Below are 22,919 nucleotides of genomic sequence, written 5' to 3'. Positions count from 1 at the left end.
GTTTTTTCTTTTTAACTTTGACCCCGGCACGGGTTTTAAGAAATGTAATGGAAAGTGAGTTGAAAAAGTTGGTGGATGTGGGTCCTACTTTTAAAGTATTAGTTTTATAATAAAATGTGAGTAGGAATGAGTTAGTGGAATATGGAGTCCACTACCAAAAATGATAAAAATGAAGTGTGTAAAATTATGTGGGACGGTCCAAAATGGAATACTGGGTAAAATTATGGGGGACGGAGGGAGTATTGATCGTCAATAGTACTCCAAAATCTAAATACAATCCTTATAGTGGACCATTATAAGTTGGTTGAATAACTAAATTTCAGTAGGTGGAGTTGAATAAAATTTGTGAAGTACATGCGGTCATGTGGACCATAAAATTTGGCTAAAATTTGTGGACCATAAAGTTTCACATGATTTATCTGTTGTTGAATGTTATAACAATGCCAACAAGTCCAAAGAATGGGTGAAGTACATGTTGATTGCCAATTTGAAGATAAGATTCATTTCAATTAAAGACTCCAAGTTAATTATGCTATGTATAAATTAGTTGTTGGTTGTTTTAAAATGAGTATATAGTTGTTGGTTGTTTTAAAATGAGTATATTGTGGATTATAGCTTTGAACTGTTGAATTTGCCTTTTCCTTTCTTGCCTTAATGCCTTAATATATAATCAAACTGACGTCACACAAAATCTTTCAGAAAAAGCAATAATTGAAATAATTTGCCCGCTCTACCCTCATAACTCTAACTTATTCTTAGTACGTTTTATAGCTCTAGCTAATTAAACATTCGGCTAGATTTGAAATTTTCGGCACAGCTCTATTTTAAAATTTCAACCAAATCTACCTAATGAAGTTATTAAACCAAACTTTTAATGGTCCACTGTAAGGATTTAGGATTGTATTTAGACTATGATATTGAGGATTGATTATTTAAAATATTATTATAACAGCATTTAAACCTTATACATTATTGCTGACAATTTTTAACACGATACGATAACACGACACGAACCCGCATGAAATTAATGGGTATGTGTCAAGGCTTATGGATTCATGTCCTTATCGTCTCGACACGTAAACTTCGTGTCGTGTTCGTGTCATGTTCGTGTTACACGTTAAGAAATAGTAATATTAATATATTATAATATTATTATTATTTTATTTATTTTAAAAAATTTAAATTTAAATTTAAATTTAATATTAGTATATTATAATATTATTATTATAGTGTCGTTATTGTGTCGTGTCATTTATGTGTTGTTATTGTGTCATGTTGACCCGAAGTGGTTCGTGTTGTTAATGGGTTCGTGTCGTGTTCGTGTCTTAGGGTAGCTGGTCATGTTCGTGTTCGTGTTTGGAGTTTTCTTAACAGGTCGTATTTGTGTTTGTTGTTATCGTGTCATGCCGTTATCGTGTCAATATGATAACGACACAACACGCACGATTTGCCACCCCTATTATACATATACTGACTATCAATAATTTTAAAAGAAAAAATAAAACAAAATGTATACCATTACTAATAACGTACTACCTAGATATTCAAATAGTATATCAGTCGGAATAAAGCCATCCATCCAGTTACACCAACCAATACTTTCTTCGTCTCTCATTACGTGTCACAAGTTGACTCGACATGAATTTTAATAAATATAAAAAAATAATTGATGAAATAGATAATTGAATAGTTTATAATTAACAATATAGTATATGTTAAACTAGTTAGTGGAATGTATTATTCATTTGCTAAAAGTACATATATAAGATGAAATGATATAATAGGGGATGTTCAAAATAGAAAAATGAGACATATATGTGGTGTTCGGTTTTTTTATTACAATAGTACCAAGGTATAATCCCAAAGCAGAAAGTGACAATCTTTGTGGGTTATGAAAACCTAATTTAAACACCCAAAATCATCTTTGTGTACAAAAAACACATACAAGTACCAGCACATGTCGGAAACAGGTTCAATGCACCTTACACAGCACTATTCACTATTTCTAGGTTAATAATCATGTTGAATATTGATGGACTTTTTTTTGGGCTGGTTATTTATTTTTGGCCCATGTGTTACAGTTTTGGGCTAAGCCCAAATGACTTACCTCTTGCTCCAGATGCTGCCACGTGGTTTCTCACCCGGATCCTGGCTCTGAGCCGTTGGATTGTGGAGTGTGTTAGTTATGTGAGTGGAGAGACTCTTGAGTCTCTCATTTTTCAGTCGATCTCTCTCTCTCTCATCTCTCGCTAGACCTAAACCTCTCTCTGATTTTCCTCTCTTCTCCGATGGATCTTCCACTGTTCTTGGGTAATCTCTCACAGTTTCTTCAGTGAGTGGACAAGTGTGAGTGGTGGTGAAGGCAACTGCTTTGGTTGCTGAGTGTTGTGAGAAACTAGGGTTTGGTGTGTGAGGTTTCTGACTGAGTTTGTGTACGGTGCTTCCAGATCCTGTGTGGTTGAGTTGTGTGGTGTTGTCACCTGCGGTGAGAGGTTGATCTCTTGTCAGTTTCAACGGTGCTCCCTTGGATTGGTTTCTGGTTGAATAGATCTGGTTATTTTTGATCTATTTAGTTTCTCTCTCTAGTTTCTTGTGTTAACCGGAGTGTGCATATCTCTAGGATCTTGTTTGTTATCACTAATCCATTTATTCAGTGTGCAGGCTTCTTAGGAGAACTTTGTTGATACTTCAAGAACCCTAGCTTAGCATATTAACTACTGTTGTAATAGTTAATTGTTCTTTGGTTGTAATCTTGATAAACTCAACAAAATCAGTCGCGTGTCGCGTGGTTAGAGTTTGACTGAGCTCTCCTAATGAAGAACAAAGAGGTCTTGGTAAATAGTGAATCTGCACCTAATCTGATCCCTACAGTGGTATCAGAGCCACGGGGGAATTAGGGTGGCACGCCAAGTCGCTTAAGGAGGTGGGCAAGTGGAATCCTCCTTCGAGAGGGGATTCGCTCTGGTAAATTGGCTACATCCTCTGGTTTTATTTTTCCTTGTTTAGTGCCAAATATAGGCTTGGGCTCTTGTTTTCTGGTAGACTTTTGTGCTTTCTGTTCTGTGTTGCTTCCGTTGGTTCTTGTTTCTTTGTGATCTTGTGATCTCATCTTACTTGACCACCAAGCATCTTGCACTGCCCAAGTGACCCCCTGCGCCCTCCAGTAGTGAGTGATTGCTAAAATGGCTCAACCTGTTGGTCTGATTCCCTATAATGGTAAAAATGATTTTGCTATTTGGAAACAGAAAATGAAATATGTTTTGATTCAACAAAAGGTGTTCAAAGTTGTTGATGGTACTTTACCTGAGGATACTGCTCAGGATAAAATTGATGAGATGAATGATCTGGCTAGGGCTACTATTGTGTTAATTTATCTGATCTGTGATTAGGAAAGTTGATCATGAGGAATCTGCTGCTGAAATGTGGAAATTGCTTGATACTCTGTATATTGAAACCTCTATGTCTTCAAGAATGTATCTGCTTGAAAAATTGTTTAAATTTAAGCTGGATCTTGCTAAGGATATAGATGATAATGTGGATAGGTTTCAGAAGCTTGTTCAGGACATTAAGAGATCAGGTGATAAAACAATAGATGAATACACTAGCATAGCTCTGATGAATGTCATTCCTGACTCCTATAGTGATGTTAAGGCTGCCATTAAGTATGGTAGAGACTCTGCTCCTCTAGACCTTATAATTAGCTCCCTGAAATCCAAAGAAATTGAGCTTAGGGAGAGAGCTGCTGATAAGAATGCTTATAACAAAGCGTTGAACGTCAGAGGAAGATCTAAATCTAGAGGGGGCAATGAGCCCAGTAGTGGTTCTGGTAATACCTCTAACTCTAGGAAAAAGTTTAGGTCAGGTCTAGAAGTAAGGATCCTAAAACCTATAGGAGGTGTTTCAACTGTGGTGAAGTTGGGCACTATAAGAAAGACTGCACCAAACCCAAGAAGAATAAGTTTCCCAACCACAATGCCCAAGTTGAAACCCTTGTAAATGTTGCTACTTATGATAATGTAAATGATTCTGTCTTCATGGTGCATGACTTGCAATTTGTGAATGCCTCTCATGCCTGTCCTTTTACATCTAATGATTGGCTATGTGATTCTGGATGTACTTATCATGTGAGTCCTTTCAAGGAAGTGTTTTCTGAGCTGAAACCTATAACTAAAACTTTTGTGTCAATGGCTGATGACAAGAAATGTGAAATTCTTGGTATTGGCACTGTGTGTTTGAAGTTTGAAAATGGTTATGTGCTCAACTTGAAGGATGTGAGATATGTTCCAAATCTGTGCTATAACATGATGTCTTGTACTGCTCTTGAAAATGAGGGTATGGGGGGAAAGTGGGGAGAAGGCAGCATGAAAATTTGCAAAGGGTCTATGTGTCTGTTCAAAGCTAACAAAAAGTGTGGCTTATATGGCTGTTCTGCTGTGCCTCTTTCATGTGAAAAAGCCTATGCCAATGTTGTTAAAACTGATAGAACCATGTTGTGGCATAATAGGCTTGGTCACATGAGTGCTAAAGGCCTGAGTATTCTGAAAAAGCATGCCATCTTGTCTGATAATGATGTCCATAGTGAGTTGCCTTTTTGTGATTCTTGTGTGCTGGGTAAACAGCATAGAGTTTCTTTCCCTGCTACTCCTGCACCTGCTAATGTGAGTAAATGTATTCTGGAATACTTGCATATGGATGTTTGGGGTCCTGCTTATGTGTCTTCTCACTTTGGATGTGTTTATTTCTTATCTGTGATTGATGATTTCTCAAGAAAAGTGTGGTGTTTTTTGATGAAACACAAGTCTGATGTTTTTGAAAAACTTAAAACTTGGAAAATCTTGATAGAAACTCAAACTAGTAAGAAAATCAAGGCTATTAGAACTGATAATGGCCTGGAGTTTTGTAATAATCAGATGGATGACTTATGTGATGGTTTTGGAATTAAAAGACATAAAACTGTGCCATATACTCCTCAGCAAAATGGAGTTGCTGAGAGAATGAACAGAACTCTTCTTGAAAAAGTTAGATGTATGTTATCTAAGTCTGGTTTGTCTAAAAAGTTTTAGGGTGAGGCCTTATTAACTGCTACTTATTTGGTGAATAAGTCCCCTTCTGTGCCTCTGGTTGGTCAGTGTCCTGAATATGTGTTCTTAGGAAAACCTCTTAATTTTTCTCACCTAAGGGTATTTGGCGTTCTGCTTTTGTGCATCACAAGTCTGATAAACTTGAGCCTAGGTCTAGGAAAGGTGTTTTCCTAGGGTACCTTGAGGGTGTTAAAGGTTATAGAGTCTGGCTTAGGGATGAACCTGGGTTTAAGGTCATAATAAGCAGGGATGTAGTCTTCAATGAAGATGAATTCCCCTGCTTGAGATTGACAAGTACCCCAGATCCCATAGATGTGGATAATGAGCCTCTTAATGAGGTGGAGTCCACAGACTCATTCACTGCTGTGGAGCCTCTCAATGATGCTCCAAGTGAGGTGGAGCAGCCTTTCTGGAACACCTATCCAGTCTGTATACCTAGTGAGACTCCTGATGAAGGACACCCAAATGTTGTTCATAATAATGTGGCTGCCCAAAATGTTTGTGACAATCTGCCTGATATGCATGACAGTCCTGCTAGAAATGCCCCTCCTGCCCCTGTTCAAAATGTGATTAATAGCCCTGCTGGTATTCAGAATGCCATTGATGCTCCTAACTTACAGGATTATGTGCTTGCTAGAGATAGAGCTAGAAGAACTAATGTAAAGAAACCTGTTAAGTTTGATGGCTTTGTTTGTAACGCCCCGCCCTCCTAGGGTATAATAAATTCGGCGGTCGTTAACTGGGCAACTTAAATGCAACAAAGACAAGGCTAGGGTTTCATTAAAAGGGGTTTGACTTAGGTATTTAACAACTAAGGAGGAAATAAAACCAGGTTTAATCAAGAATAATCAATAAAAGGTAGATAATATAAATGACGATCAATGTCAAGGGAAAACAAAGGAGAAAGATATCATAACTATGATCCAAAAGCAAAGGTTTGACGTAAACTCAACAAAATCCACGACATGTCTCAACCGTCTAAACGAAGGGGAAAAACAAGTTCAAAATGACTGAGTGAAAATAATGAGTTTCGAAATTTAGCGAAAGCATCCAAGAGAAGGTGAAGCCATGTATGAAGACACGACTACTCGAGGTTCAAAATATCCATCTTATTAATTAAGTTTGCTCAACACCCGCCAACGTTCGTCGCCATTCAACCTGCACATAAGGAAAACACATGCAGGGCTGAGTATTTTGAAATACCCAGTGAGCTCGTTGCCAAAACATTTTATTTAATAAGTTATGCCACCCTTACCATAGTGAACTCGAGTTTTAAGCATTTAAAAAGTATATCACGAGTATCACAAAAATTATCACAAAAATTATTTCTCCCATTGCCATAACTTGCAGGTCGTGAGCGACTAAGCTCAAGTTCTTTGGACGTTCCTCTGAAACTACTACTACTATCTTATCGGATAACAAGTACTCTCTGTTTCAATAAAGGTGACTCATTTCTTTTTTTGCACGTACTTTGAGAAAAATAATAATGAATAGTTAAGTGATGAAAAATAATTTAAATTTTGCCGTTTTCATCTGTTCATCGGATAACAAGTACTCTCTGTTTCAATAAAGATGACTCAGTTTTTTGCCGCTTTACTCTGTTCATCAATAAATGTTTCAATTATTTTTTAACTACTTTTAATAATATACCTCATATTACACTAACTTCATCTCACTCACATTACATTAACTTTATCTCACTCATATTTTATTATAAAACTAATATAAAAGTAGGATTCAATTTCTATTAATCATTTATACTCATTTTCTCTCTATTTCTTAAAACTCATTTATACTCATTTTCTCTCTATTTCTTAAAACTCATGCGTGATTAAACTGAACCTTGTACTAGGGGATGAAGGCAGTAATAATAATCTTTTACCCAAAACACTATACCTTAATAGTTGAACATTAAAAGTTCGGTTGAATTACTAAACTTAGATGGGGGAAAATTAGGTAGAGTTGGGTAAAATTGTAATGGAAACTATAGTGGATGACCCAAAATCCCAAAACTAATTAATGGCTAGAGTGATCCCAATAGATCCAAGGCGATTGGTGAATATTGTGGTTGTTGTGCCTGTAATGCTGTGAAAATATCAAAACAATTTGATTTCTTTTTTATAAAAAAAAAAAAAAGTAAAAATTGTTGATCAGAGTGTTTTTGATTGATCCATGAGAAAATTGGGAACCTAAATTTGAAGATATTCTGTGAAATAAGTTATTCATTTCAATAAAAGATTCTAGGCTTTGAATTCGTGCAATCTAATTTCTTTTCCAAGTTAATTATGCTACTCCCTCCGCCGATTAAGAGTCACACTTTTTCATTTGTGTCCGTCCCCAATTAGAGTCACACTTTATTTTTATCATAAATAGTAAGAAGGTCTCACATTCCACTAACTCAATTTACTCAAATTTTATTATAAAACCAATAAAAAAAATGGATCCCACATTCCACTAACTTTTTCAACCAACTTTTCTTTACATTTTCTAAAACTCGTGCCCTGTCAAAGTGTGACTCTTAATCGGGGACGGAGAGTATTTAAGTGGTTGTTGTTTGTTTTAAACGAGTGTATTGTGGATTATAGGCTTATAGCGTTAGTGAACTGATGAATTTGTCTCTTCCTTTCTTCCACTAAATTGTTTCAAGTGAGAGAAATATTCAATAGATACATGATGATAAATTTCGTTATTAGGGATTAATTACGCTTTGAAATTAGGAGTTAATTTCGCTGATCTTTCAGAATATGGGATCGAGGCATGCGTATTTTTCGGAATAAGGGATTTCTAGTTTTTTATCCTTTTTCTATTCTTTTTCCTATTATATATTTCATATTATTTATAAGTAGACTAAACTATCCTTTTTATATTTTTATCTAAATTCTAATAAATCAGCCGATCATACAATATTCGTCAATCTTTTGAATATCTTCTCTTTTAATCTCTTCTAATAAATCAGCCGATCAGCCGATCTTTTCTTTTAATTAGCCGATTATACAATGATATAAAAATATTGATTTGAATATCTTCTCTTTTCCATTTTGTGTTTGTGCGTGAACTATTGTAGTGTTCATTAAATAACAAAATGAATGTGCAAATCCTATACCAACCAGAGCATACACTCCATCTCGAACAAGTTCACATCTGGTGCTCAGATGTTGCATAGGGTTACGTGCAGAGAATTAGTTATCATAATTAGATGAAGATCGAGCTCTGCATAGGGTATAAATGAATTGGGGGTGAAAAATATTAGAATTAGAGTGAATATAGTATGGGATAATTTGGTCATTTCATATATTTTGTAAGTGAAATAATAAGAGAAAAGAATAGAAAAACTCAAAAAACCCTTGTTCTGAAAAATCCGCGTGTTTCGATCCCATATTCCAAAAGGTCGATAAATTTAATCCCTAATTTCAAAAGATCAGTGAAATTAATCCTTTTTTTCGAAATCTCTATGGATGATTAAGCCGTATAATCATATGTTGCTAATTTTATGAAAGTCTCTCAATTATGATTGAGCTTATTAGATATAGGCTTTTGGTGTGCTGGGCCCAAACTCAGCTGGACCAATAGAAAAATCTAAATTAATTAGATTTGGGCCTTTAATACAATAAAAAAGAAAGTCCAAATGTGTGAATTAATTCTTCTCCAGTTATCGATACATGCCCCACATGTAAAAGTTTATAGGGTGAGTTAATGTAAAAACTCATTTTTATAGTAAAACTTAAAAAGGCAAATTGCCTAAAAAATCAAAAACTTTGGAAAAAGTTTGGTTTTTTCCACAAACTATAAAAGTTACGACTAGACAGAAGAAACACATGTAGTGGGGACCATTTTTCCAAAACAGAAATAGTACGGAAATAAAGCTGCGACGATGCAAATCTGGTTCTAACTAACAACTAACTTCATCTCTTTCAACAATCCATGATCACATATGCAGAAAACAGAGTATTACATCAAATCGGAACAGAGCATGCTAGATCGGACGTTAAAAACTACAATTAATTGAAAATTTAAGCAGATCTACAATTACTAGACGAGGTAAATAACGAGACAGAAGCTAAACATCAATCCATGCATAATTTCAACAGATCTAAACATTGGATGCTTCATCCGCTCCGGATCCAAGCAATCCCCAACAAACAACAGCAAATTCCAATTCCATCTCTGATCACTCCGATCCAGACAATTCACCACAATCCAACAACAATTTAACTTCAACCCAACAGATCAAGTGCGAAAAGCATCCAAAGTGAACGAAAAACAGAAATCAACATGAAACACGAACGAAAACAGAAAATAAACTTTCATAGCAGAATTATCCAGAACTTCACAATGATGATTCAACGGTAGCCGAGTTTCGAACAACGAAGACTCGGCACAAAAGCAGCAAAAACAACATAAATTAAAGGATTATTTCTTCGCCCTACCTGAGGACGGTGGTACACAAACTGAGCTAACTTGTCAAGACGTGAACCCCCCTGATTACCCCATAGTGAAGTGTGTGTAGAGAAATTTGAAGAAGTGAGCTAGGAACTATGAACTGGAGCGTGAAAAGAGTGATCCTAATTTTGTATGCGCTTCCAGTATTTATAGACAGACGACTTCTATATCCTTCCTTGTATTCTCTATTTTGCCTTTTTATCTTCAAAGCTTCCTCCATCTTGTAAATTGTTGTTCTTTTGCTCCTTTTTCGCTTCTTCCTTCGCTCGGCAATTTCTTTTCTTATCTCCTCGGCTCTACACAACCTGACTAAAAACATGTGTTAGGCCCGGAAATCATTGAATTTACCCCATAAACGATGCATGAAATTGGCCTTATCAGTTCCCATGGCATATCAATTGTCCATATTTTTATGGAACGGATGGAGTATTTTTTAGGGCAGAAATCCCTTAACGATATAATTCGCGTCGAACGTCGCGGGATCTTTTGCCCATCGATCAATCTGGCGTTGAAGTTTAGGTTTTGTGCGTTTGTGCACAAGGAAAAGAAAAGCTGCATGGAAATATTTTATTTCTTGAGTGGGGAAATAAAATACACACGTATTTATACTAAGGACCCTAGGATTGATTCGACCTACGATCCGGGAAAGAATCAACAAAGAAAGCCCGGAAAGGAGCTTAACGAGCGCTCAACGAAAAGTTTAGTCCAAATAAAATATTCTAATCAGTTACAATAAATTAAAAGACTCAAATTAAATAATAGCTTCCTCCACACCGCGCCGGCTCCGTCTGCTTCTCTTCCGCCGGCACACTAGTGTCGGCGTCGATCTCTCCATCCAGCTGTACCTCGCGTTCCTTCAACCTTGCTGAGGGAGGTCCCGTAACAGTATTCTAGAGGGGTAGATATTTCAATAATAATCTAATTCATAGATAAATCTTATGGGACTTACATATTTATAGATTTATTTAATTATAATATGTGGTTCTAACTAGAAACAACGGTGAAAACTCTTAAATGAGCTTATAGATATGCTCAACACGTTAAACTAATTATATGGACTGACGACCACAGATAAATTTTGTTTTCTTGGTGCTGTCAGCGCATCATTCTCAGTCATGTCTAAATCCTCGGCACGGACACCTTCTGGAAGTCCCCAATCGAAGTTGTAGAGCAATTGGGCTAAAGTAAACTCGACGTTAGTCAAACCAAACGTTATGCCAGGGCACATTCTTTTGCCAGCTCCAAACGGCAGAAAATGACAATCACCATCTACAAAATCCAAAGATTGATCCTCGAATCTCTCGGGCTTAAACATCTCTTGGTCTTTCCAGTACCTCGGGTCCCTATGCATTCCCCAAATATTTACAATCACCCATTCTCCAGCAGGTATGGTGTATCCATTGATCATTTGCTCCTCTTTGGAAACTCTAGATATTATCGGAAACACAGGATGCAGCCTCAAAGTCTCTTTGATCACTAGTTTTAGATATTTCAGATTATGAACTATGTCGTCTTGTTCGATACTATTTCCTTTTAGAGCTTGTCTTACTTCAGCTTGTGCCTTTGCCATCACTTGAGGGTGCCTCAACAGTTCTGTTATGGTCCAGTCAATAGTTCCTGCTGAAGTATCAGTTCCGGCAACGAAAAGATCCTACATGTTTATAAAAAGAGGAAAATTTTAAATTAATTAACCATTTTGCTTCAGTAATGTTTAGTTCCAATTTTAGAAATGTGTCATTTAGAGTGAGACATCTCAAAAAGAAAAATATGTCATTTAGAGTGAAACCGAGGGAGTATAAAAGAAAAGACTTTGGAGACAACACAAATTTTAATGTGAACCTAGTAAAGTATGAGAAAAAAAAATAATAATGTAGTTGAAGTGTTGTTAGTAAATAGTGAGGTCCAATATATGGGAAAAAAGTATAAATATAGAAGTGGAATAATTTGTAGAGAATATACCAAAACGGCAAACAGAGACTATTTATTTGGGACATATGGAGTTAGTAGTAATAGTTAGCTACAATAATTAGAAAAGGACATAGTTAAAAAAAATCAGTATGATATGGGCATCATCAACTAAACATTGAACCACCCGACTCCGGACGACACTAGGTCGTGTAGATGAGACGGCCTTATCAAGGGACTAGGACGACAGTTGCAGCCAAAACTTCCTGACCACGTCGCCACATGAGTCGAACCGCATAGGGTCTTAGAATTTAAATATCTATAAATATTTTTGTTTCATTATACTCCCTCCGTCCCAGAGTATTAGACTCACTTCTTTTGGGCACATGATTTAAGGATTGATATTTAAATAGTTAAAGTGAAGAGAGTAAAGTATGAGAGAGGGAAAAAGTAGGGGAGAGAAGAGAGAAAAAAGTAGGTGGAGAATAAAATAAGATAGATGCTTTTTGCTAAAAAAGGAAATGAGTCTGATATGTTGGGACATCCCTAAAAGGAAAGTTGGTCTAATACCTTTGGACGGAGGGAGTAATATTTAATTATTTCTCTACAAAACCTAATTTTCTCGAGAAACCCTAGCCCCAATTTCTTGCCTGCTATGTGATACGATTCTGTTCGTATCACGTTAGCATTTAATTTTAGAGAGTTAGTAACCTCCCATTAGTCCTTTCTGATACGAAGGAATGGAAATGAAAATATAATGAAATCATCGTTTCATTTCTAATGCGACAGTAGGTTGGGACTTACAAACAAGACAGCCTTGATGTTGTCGTTATCGATGGGAAATTCCAGTTGCCCTTCCTCCTGAACCCTAAGAAACACATCAACCAAATCCTCACTCCCAAACTCCGAATTCCCCAATCTCCGGCCTCCCCCGCCTTCACTCTCCACCCGATTTCTCTTATGCCGCTCGATTACATCATCCAGAATCACATCGAGCTCCCGCCGCATCGCCATGAACCGCCTCTTCGTCCAGCTCAGCGCGCCAACAATCCGCCACGACGGAAACAGATCCGCGATCTCAAACCCCGAGGCCAACGCACTCGCATCCGCCGTCAGCTTGATCAACGTCTCACTATCCTCGCAGACGCTGCCGTACGCGGCCCGGCAAGTGACGGAGCTCGAGTGGAAGAAGATCTTCTCCGTGAAATTCACGACCCTTCCAGAAGATTCCCGCAGCGAATCGATCAGCCGCGACGTCTCGTCGCTTCGGATGGATTGGAACAGCTGCACCATTTTAAGGCTCAAAAGCTCGTTGATGCAGAGCTTCCTCATCTGGCGCCAGTAGCCGCCGGTGGGGCCGAAGACGATGTCGCTCGGGCCGTACATCAAGATATCGGAGAAGGCGTGCTGCCGCCGATCGGCGAAGACGTGGTCGAGATCTTTAAGGATTTGTTTCACCAAATCGGGAGACGAGACGACGACGCCCTTGGACTCGCAGACCTTGAGGTGCATTATGGGGCCGTACTGATTGGATAGATCTCTAAAACAGCGGAAGAGAGGATTGCTGATTTGGTGGAGATTTCCGATTATAGGAAGTTTTCTCGGGCCAGGTGGCAGTTTAATTGATTTGCGATTTCTGTATTTCTTCTGATAATTGAACATGAAGACGAAGATTGCAGACAGAATCAGAGCTGCAGCGGTTGTAATTAGGCCAGCCATTTTTCGTATTCAGGGATGGAATAGTTGTTGAAGAACAACGACGTTGGCTACAGTATATATAGAAGATTTATACTCCCTCTGTCCGTGATTAAATGTCCCATATTTGACCTGCATGAGTTTTAATAAAATTGTTTGACTTTATGTAGTAAAATGGGTAGAAAAGTAAGTGAAACGTGTGTCCTACTTTTATACATTAGTTTTATAATAAATGTGAGTGGAATGAGTTAGTGGAATGTATGATCCATTTACCAAATATAGTAAAAGTGAAATGGGACATTTAAAGGCGGACGGAGGGAGTAAGTGATAAGTATTTAAAATCTTCTTTTTAATATGCCAATGTTGTATTTAAAATTATATTATAGTTACAAGGTCGTGTATTGGTAAGTACTCCCTCTGTCCGCAAATAGGAGTCTCATTTCTATCCGGCACGAGTTTTAAGAAATGTGAAGAAAAGTGGGTGGAAGAAAGTTAGTGGAATATGAGTCTCACATGTATATATTTATTTTAAATGATATGTAAGTGAAATGAGTTAGTGAAATGTAGAGCATCCTATTCGCGGACAGACCAAAATAGGAAAATGCGACTTATGTCTCTATTATTTAGTCGTTGATTTATCGTATCATTCTCGTATTTACTAAGATATTATTAGACTTGATTTACTTTATTTTGATAAGATATTATTATATCCTACATATTATAAATATATGCGGAGTATTCCTGATCATTAATCAGTTCTAGAAATAACAGGTCATTTATTTTTATTAGTCTTCTTTCCTACGTTTGAGATAAGAAACTCAAATCTCCTCGACAAAGAAGACCGATCGCCTAGTGTTAATGGCTGCCGTTCAAACCCCTCTAATCGATGAAGGTCGAATCACCCTATTTATAGTAAAAGTAAATCGAGACTCATAATCGCCGACAGACCGAAATGACAAAGCGGGACTCCTAATCATGGACCGAGAAAATATCAAAAAATTGTGACATAGGGTTGATGATATTATGATAATGAACTGAATTAAAATCTTAGACCAAAATCTATGTATGGATGGTAACCTGTCCAAACAAGAATTCTTGAACAACAAACAACCAGTTCATATATTCACGACGAAGAACCATTACTGGCCTCGTGAGAGAAATTATGATATATTCATGCACCAAATCATGTGTAAGATTTGGTTCCAAAAATACCCTTATAATGATATTAGACTTTAGAGTTGAGGATATCCTGTTAAAAGTTTACGCCTTTACGGATCTAATGGTTTGTATTATCTTACGGATATAATGGTTTGTATTATCTTACGAGATTTAAGAATTTTAATACGCCCCTTCACGTGCGGGATGGAATGACATCGGACATCCATCACATGGGTAGGTAAGAGATGAGACAAAATCCATCATCGACTTGGGCCCTATTCTGATACCACCTTAGAAATGGGTCACTCAGCTCTTAAAAGTCCTTATAAAGGGGAGGGTTAACCCCACTTATATAGAGAAGCAAAGATCATCACCAAGTTGATGTGAGACAAGATTGAATGAATCACTGATATTGAAACATTACGAATTATCAACTCATTTTATATAAATACCAATCGGAGTTAAAGAGAACATTGTATTGACATTATCTATTATATATTTTATCTGGAAATATTACTGCCTGAAAATGGAAGTTATTAGTATTATTAAAGATGTAATTCTCATCTTATTAAAACACGTTTTTCAATGTATCCACATTAAAATTATACTCCTTATTAGATGGTGGATAAGTAGAGTTGGGCAAAATTATAATAAAATCTAATAGTGAAGGACATGAGTTTATGATCATTAATTAGAGCTTTCAACACCAAAAAGGATCTTGATACATATTTTATGTGATGAACTTATATGAGCATCATCTTTGTTTAATGAATGTTCTAGTAATATATATTTTATTTTATATATTTAGTTTGATTCTAATATATTAAAAAATATTATTGATATTTAAAATTTTACAAAATTCACAAAAACAAAGCTCGATTTGTTAGTTTTTATTATTATTTATTTATTTATTTGAAGTTACATAGAAAATGAATAAATTGATATTTGAAGAAAGGTGAATTTTAAGCTAGTGGCCGTCATGGGAAAACAAAGCTAGTATTGGGTGTATCCAAATGTATGGATTTGTATGGATTTCATCTAAATCAGTACTTATAGTTGAACATTAAAAGTCCGGTTGAATTACTAAAGTTAGATGGGGGAAATTTGTATAGTGCATGCCCAAAAACTATAGTGCATGACCCAAAATCCCCAAACTAATTAATGGCTAGAGTGATCCAAACAGATCCAAGGGGTTGGTGAAGATTGTGGCTGTTGTGCCTGTAATGCTGTGAAAATTTGAAGATATGATCGAATACTAGATGATGGATGAATTTGTGTGTGTAATATCTTTGTTAAGTTCACTATAGATTATAGTACTGAATTATTTCAGTTGTTGCTTGTTCTATTATATGTTTTGTGTGATGTCAGTGTGATGGTTTAGTTATGTAATTTTTTATGTGATTGGTAATACTTATTTGCCATAAAGATTACCCTTATATATTTGAATTATTTAGCTTTCAAATTTATTAAAATTCATATTTTTTTATTATTCATAAACAAATTCAAAAGAATATATAAATAGGGTGCTTTTAAAATGACAACACCTCTTAAAATAACATCATACCATCATTCCTAGTTAATCATTTGTATACGTGAACGAATAATCAGCTGTCATGTGGCAATCATAAAAAATGCTCAAGGATAAATTTTCTCGGCCATCAATATCTAATACACTGGACAGCAATCTATGGATTGATGTGTAGCGCTTATACTATTGCTGTGTAGCGTTTATAATATTGTTGGATAGTGGTGTCACTGTCTCACTTTAAGAGTGTTATCATTTTAACAGGAACCTATACAAATATAAATAATTGCAAAATATTTGAAATAAGAAAGAAATTTAAGAACTAAGAAAAATTCACTTAGGTTGTAAAACCAAGAGGATAGAGGGACACAGAATTAATGATTAAGCCTTATAATCATATTTTGATAATTTTATGAAAGTGTGTATTATGATTGAGCCTTTTATCGCATTTAGATATATGGGCTTTTGGTGGCTATATGTTGGGCTTAAACTTGCCTGGACCAATAGGAAAATCTCAATCAAAGAGATTTGGGCTTTGATACAATCAAATAGAGAGCCCATATATGACTTAACAAATAGAGTGAGTAAATGTAAAAACTCATTTTTATCTTATAACTTAAAAATACTAAAAACATACATTTAACATTGAAAGTCATTACATTCACAGTAAAATTTAGGAAAATTAAATTAGATTGAAATTGTACCTTTTAAAAAGATTGAAATTGATTCTCACGCCATTAATTTTAAATATGGATTCTCATTGAGCTGCTCTATACATATCTATAATATATTCTTAATTTTATCTCAGTTTTGAGTACTGTCATATTGAAAAAGGTTTTTTCTTATAAAAAAGTAAACAATTTACTACTCGGTAGATTAAGGAGTTACAGGGGAGTCTCAACCTTTTGACCTAGAAAATTAGGGGTACTTATCCATATTTTGGATCGAGTTTTTCCAAATTAGAACTAATTCAAGATTTAGAAAATAAAAATCTAAAATCGAACTGAAATATTTGAAAATACCAATTTTTTAAAAAAAATTACAATTTCACCAAACCGAAATAATCTGAAAATTCCAAAAAATATTTTTTTTGATTTTTTTGATCTTTCCAAAAAATAAATTTCACTCTATTAGGATATTTGAATAAATTTTATTTAATAACTTGTTAGATTATAATTCGCACTTTCAGGATCTTTTATGGTTTTACAAAAACAGTGCTGATCGATACAATATTATGGGGATGTTCGGTTTACAAGATTGTATCTCAGTGTTAAATATTAGTGTGTTAAATTGGTTCATGAGATTCAATCACACAACTCAATCCTAGATGAATAACCATGAATTAATTAGTCATAGCTAACCCCCTCCAAATAAAATAATCTCACAACTCAATCCTAGATTAAGGTATCTTGGTACTCTTTTATCTAGAAATCCGAACACCACCTATATGTCTCATTTTCCTGTTTTGAACGTCCCCTATTATATCATTTCATCTTATATATGTATTTTTAATAAATGAATAACACATTCCACTATCTCGTTTGACATATATTTTGTTATAAACTATTCAATTAACTATTTCATCAATTATTGTTTATATTTGTTAAAATTCATGTCGAGTCAACATGTGACACACGATGAGAGACGAAGAAAGTATTGGATTCGATAATCGATTAGACCCGTCATCTTTTATGATGGTACAATTTCACCTAACCCTTTCCCACTCTTCAAAAAAAAGCATTTGTCACAACTCATGGCACCCAAAAATACAGCACAGATGCTCCACACTTTTCATCATTCTCCAATAAAGAAAGCATCCAAAGGAAGAAAGTGACAATCTTTGTGTTTGTGGGGTATGAAAACCTAATTTAAACACCCAAAATCATCATTGTGTACTAAAAACACATACAAGTACCAGCACATGTGGGAAAAACTGACCAGGTTCAATGCACCTTCCACAGCACTATTCACTATTTCTAGCTTAATACTCCTATGCTCCAAAGCTTCAAAAAATTAGCTGATATTCCAAATATGGCACCCATTTTCCCTTAGTTGAAGAGAAGAAGATCTAAAAAGGTACTCATTTATAATTAAGTTTGCAATATGTTGTTTGATTTATTGGGAAATATAACTTCTTTGTTTTTTCAAAGGCCTGTTTTCAATTCTTGTTTTTATAGATCCATGATCTTAAAAATACAGTATGATTTTAAAGGCCTAATTTTTATTTTTGGGTTTTGGTTTATATACATTTTTATGAAACTTCTCCAATTCAATCACACAATGAAAAGTGAGAATGCTGAAAAAATTGTTGCATGGTTGGAAATTTAATGAATTACACCAAAAAGGTGATATTTAATGACCTTTGAATTATTTCTTTTTAGAATAAATATGAACATTATAGTCAAAATTACCAATTTATTTAGTAATGTCTCTATTTTCTTTGCCTCATATTTTGCAGTAACATTCCAAAATTAATCATGGGAGGAAAGGAATATCAGCTGCTGCCTTTATTTGATGGAAGGAAGATTAAGGTTAAAAATAAAGATGCCAATAATTAATGGTGTTTATGAAGAGCCAAGCAGTTTGGATAAATCTCTACATTTGGAGAACTGAGAGATTTTATGTTGATCTGTTCTTGAGTTCCCCTTCAAAACTTCACTACTTTTACAATATATCTAAATAATTTTAGAATATTTCTCATTTTGTTTCATGTTGTGGATCCTCAAATTATGGGTTAGCCATTAATAAACTTACTTATTTTGGAAACATGGATGGTGAAAATTTATGCATCTGTTTTAGGATTGTTGATTATTTTTTTCGTTTATAAACAAAAAAATACTGGAAAAATATGTCAATATGGGACCATGGATATATTTTTATTTCGTTCTTAATAGAATGCACTTCACATGTGAATTACAACTATTTAAAAAATGTATGGATCTTTTTTTAAATGTGTCTGAACATCGGATTGATCAATTGTGATTCCAACTGCCGCTGGCACGTACAAACTCCACGTCAACAACTTATTTTTTTTTAGGGATAAATAGCTGCAAAAATCGTGAACTTTTTCCAAAATTTAGTATTTCAACAACTTTAGAAGTGGTGGAAAATATCATAAACTTTGGAATGAATGGTGTGTCGATTTAATTCCCATGAAATTGATTTTTCGGTCAATTTTAATTGATGTAACTCGTCGAACGTCTTATGTGTAACCCCTGGAAGGTAAACAATTTGTATGGTGGATTAAAATTGACTGAAAAAATATTGATGTATGGTGATTTAAAATTGGCCAAAAACTAACTTTGTGGAAAATCGACACATCTTTCAAAGTTCATGGTATTTCTTTCATTTTTAAATTCATGGGAAATACTAGATTTTGAAAAAGAAATATCATAAATTTTGCAGTTCAAATATCAATTTAGCTGCTCTTCTTTACCAACGTCTTAGACATAAGCCAAATAACAATAATGCAATCTTCAATTCTCTTTGGTCTCTATCTTAGTCGGCATAGATTTTTATTATTTAAGTCTCGTTAAAAATAAAAAGTTTTGTTAAATGAAATATTTTTTGAAATTGAAACAACATCATCTCATTTTTTTCTCTCTCTCATATTTTAAATTCTATTCATCAACTTATAAAATAACAATGTATAAAATCTTGTGCTAAAAATAAAATGTTTGAAGTGAATATTAAACCATTGTTGGCTCCATAGATTCTAATCCTACATCTCTTTCGTGATGATAGGGTTTAGCATAATTATAGTAGTAGCGTAATTATAGCGTAATTATAGTAGGTAGCGGCGGATCTATTCATACCTTATTCGGAGGATTTTCTCCTTTATATAAATATTGCCTATCATATACTACTAATTTATTTCTTTTAATATATTAGAAAATGCCCTTTCTCAATTTTTTAAATTTTCTTTATAGATAAACTTGCTCCTGTCCTACAAATTCCTGGCTCCGCCCTAGCGATAATAATTGTACTGTACAAGTTTAGCGATAATTATTCAATGAAATATACTCCCTCCGTCCCCGATTAAGAGTCACACTTTTCCATTTCGGTTCGTCCCCAATTAAGAGTCACACTTCATTTTTACCATAAATAGTAAGTAGGTCCCACAATCCACTAACTCAATTCATTCACATTTTATTATAAAACCAATATAAAAAAATGGGTCTCACGTTCCACTAACTTTTTCAACCAACTTTTCTTTACATTTCTTAAAACTTGTGCCCGGTCAAAGTGTAACTCTTAATCGGGGGACGGGAGGGAGTATCACAGTTTAATCACTTAATTGAAGTTGTCACTTAATCCAACCATTTTCTCAAAAGACTATATTCAAAATAAAACAAAATAAAATTAGACAATTACTATCAATTTAATAAGAGAAATGCAATTAACAAACACTTCAATTGTTCTAAAATTTCTTTTTTCCAAATTTTTTTTCCCTCATATTATAAAAATAGATCTACTTAAATCTAGTAGGATTACATCTACTTTAATTTGGCGGCAGTTATTAAAAGAATCTGTTTATTTCCAAGAAAAGCCCAAACTAGTAGTTATAGAGGTTGAATTTGAGGTAAAGATTCCTCTTTTAACTATAAAGTCCACTCCTTCTCCACCTTCTACCTCGCAATTCTCTCCAGTCCTCTCTCTCAGCTACGTGCAAATTGCAATGGCCTCTTCACCATTCAAGAAAGTCCAGATTCAGAGGGAAAACGGGGTAATCCCGCTTCTCATTTTCGTCTACTTCTGAGCTTGTTCATTCCAACTTTTCTGGGTTTTGTCTCAATCGTGATTCTTCTCAATTTGATTCGAGAAAGTTCGGATTTTGATGAATTCTTCATACTAGGGTGCAATTTATTTCGTAATTTTGAGCTGGATTGCGAAGTTTGTGTGTGAAATTGATAGCATTTGCCTAAATTGATTGCAATTTCCTCGAATTCCCTGTTTCCATTTTATGATTTTGTTGATTTTAGGGGTCTAATCATGTCCAATTTCATAGACATTTGATGCCTACGTGATTGGGAAAGACAATGCTCCTGGGGTTGTTGTGCTTCAAGAATGGTGGGGGGTTGATTTTGAGGTCAAGAATCACTCCCAAAAAATCTCTCAGTTGGGGTCAGGCTACAAGGCATTGATTCCCGAGTAAGCGCAGTCGATTCCCGTGTTAATCGAGCTTGAAATTTCTCGGTTTTGCTAGTGCCTTATGCTATTTGTGGTGTTGAGTGTTGAAGTCTTTTTTTTCGTGCAATGTAGTTTGTACTGAGGGAAGGTCGGTTTGGAGGTCGCGGAAGCTCAGCATTTGATGCAGGGCCTCGACTGGCAAGGCGCTGTGAAGGATATCGAGGCCTCAGTCAATTGGCTCAAGGAAAATGGCTCCAAGAAGGTACATTGCTGAATTTCCTATTTGTTTCAATGTCTACTCATTTTTAGCGTTGAACTCGTTGCTTATGTCGATCACCAGTATTCGTGTTGTGGTTATCGAGTTGAAAGGAGTGTGCAATGTACAACGGTAGCTCCTAATTTGAATGCTGGTATTAGCTCAGTTGCATATGCTTACATATTGGTTTTAGGATATAAGTTGTAAAAACTTCGATATTTGACAGTAATGTCGTGTCATAAACTTCATCGCGGGACTCTTAAAGCGATATAGCTTGCAGTTAACACAAGCTCAATCTAGTTAACGAGAATTTCCTCGCGATTTAAAGAAGGAGATGGCTTTTTTTCTGACTGATATACTATGCTGATGAGATTTCTCGAATTAGATTGGTGTAACTGGATTCTGTATGGGTGGTGCTCTTGCTATTGCAAGTTCTGTTTTGGTTCCTGGAGTCGATGCCGTGGTAGCTTTCTACGGAGTGCCTTCACCTCAACTCGCAGATCCTGCCAAGGCTAAAGCTCCGGTGCAGGCTCACTTTGGTGAACTTGATGGTTTGATCGGGTTCTCGGATATAAAGGTATCATTTCTTCAAATGTTTTTATCGTGCACTCGAAATTTAAACCCCATATTAATAATTATTTGAATCCCGAACTATCTATCAAAAATTGTATAAAAAATGTATAGCATCCATTCCAGATCCGGAATCTTGATGTGGCTCGCTACTCGTGGTACTAGACACTTTATATACGAAACTTATAGTTCGGGATTTACATTAGTACTTCTCAAAGTTCGCGACATTTTTTATAAAGCGGGTATAGTGTAGGATCTAAAGTGATTTATATCGAAAGAGCGAACTGCAAATTTAGTCCCTGGACATTAATGATTTCTCGCATGTGCGTTCCCCGATGAAGTTTTATTCGCACCATTAGCCTGTAGACAAATTGTAACTTATTATCGCTAGAAAGACTTTTTCACTTTTTCACAACATTTTTTCGGTCTGAAAAACCCTTTATTACATCAAGGGTCATTTTGGTCTTTTCTTATGACAAGAACATGGTGTAGAGTTATCGCCTTATCGGCCAATCATTGTGAAAAACACGTTATTTGTGCACACGTTTATTTGAATATCGAACGTTTCTTGAATGTGGGACATTTTTCTCCAGACTGGTAAAGATTTGGAGGAGAAGCTGAAGGCATCAGGAATCCCCAATGAGGTTTACTTTTATCCTGGGATCGGGCATGCTTTCATGAACTGTTCGCCTGAAGGGGCCAAGAGAAGGAAGAAGATGGGGTTGCACGACAAGGATGAGGCAGCGGTCGAGCAGGCTTGGTCTCGTTTCACCTCATGGATGGGCCGTTTCTTGTCGAATTGATCGCCGCGGATTTTCTAAATAACGATCCTAATGTTGTGAGCAAGAACTGGTAAAATGTTGAGTGTATTGTGCTTGTGTAGAGTGTGATATTCTCCATTTTACTTTGTTATGCTTCATGAATAAAAGCTGGTTTTGATTGAAATATTTTGTTAAGAATTTATGTTGGCCCTTGAAAGTGTGTTAGTGTGGGCCTTTCCACATTGGTTGAACCAAAATATTTGTGGATATGGCTGTAAATGAGTATAATTGAATTTAAATTCAATTGGTTGGGTTTAAAATGATGTCAAGCTTTGAAGATTGGCCACTTTGGTTCATCAAATTGTGAAATAAATATTTAGGGATTGAAAAAATTAATG

General features: G+C 35.3%; 1 protein-coding gene, 1 long non-coding RNA gene and 1 pseudogene across 3 annotated transcripts; 2 read left to right on the top strand and 1 right to left on the bottom strand.

Annotated features, from left to right (window-relative positions):
* Positions 1-10,094: 10,094 nt before the first annotated feature.
* Positions 10,095-13,153, bottom strand: LOC125188693 (premnaspirodiene oxygenase-like). Its single transcript, XM_048085698.2, has 2 exons — positions 12,231-13,153; positions 10,095-11,172 (listed from the first exon to the last, which is right to left on the bottom strand). Exons 1-2 carry the CDS (start codon positions 13,143-13,145, stop codon positions 10,567-10,569), a joined length of 1,521 nt encoding a protein of 506 aa, XP_047941655.2. The 5' UTR covers positions 13,146-13,153; the 3' UTR covers positions 10,095-10,566.
* A 4,431-nt stretch (positions 13,154-17,584) lies between these two features.
* Positions 17,585-18,570, top strand: LOC125191271 (uncharacterized). Its single transcript, XR_007171074.2, has 2 exons — positions 17,585-17,880; positions 18,263-18,570. It is a non-coding gene; the product is annotated as an uncharacterized LOC125191271 (long non-coding RNA).
* Positions 18,571-20,367: 1,797 nt separating this feature from the next.
* Positions 20,368-22,825, top strand: LOC125190596 (uncharacterized; annotated as a pseudogene). Its single transcript, XR_016130353.1, has 5 exons — positions 20,368-20,530; positions 20,813-20,955; positions 21,067-21,196; positions 21,576-21,767; positions 22,354-22,825. The product of XR_016130353.1 is annotated as an uncharacterized LOC125190596 (transcript).
* Positions 22,826-22,919: the final 94 nt, after the last annotated feature.

Source organism: Salvia hispanica, chromosome 5, assembly GCF_029641045.1.
Source record: "Salvia hispanica isolate PSC_SH4W2 chromosome 5, Shi_PSC_v1, whole genome shotgun sequence".
In the NCBI taxonomy this organism is placed as follows: Eukaryota; Viridiplantae; Streptophyta; class Magnoliopsida; order Lamiales; family Lamiaceae; genus Salvia; species Salvia hispanica.
Note: the sequence above shows the minus strand (reverse complement) of the source record. Positions and strands in the feature narration are given on the sequence as shown.

Bases quoted from the DNA above. Each gene is read 5' to 3' on its own strand.
- LOC125188693 (XM_048085698.2), bottom strand. From the start codon at position 13,145: ATGGCTGGCCTAATTACAACCGCTGCAGCTCTGATTCTGTCTGCAATC. The intron at 11,173-12,230 runs GTAAGTCCCAAC...ATAAACATGTAG, and splicing joins ACATCAAGGCTGTCTTGTTT to GATCTTTTCGTTGCCGGAAC.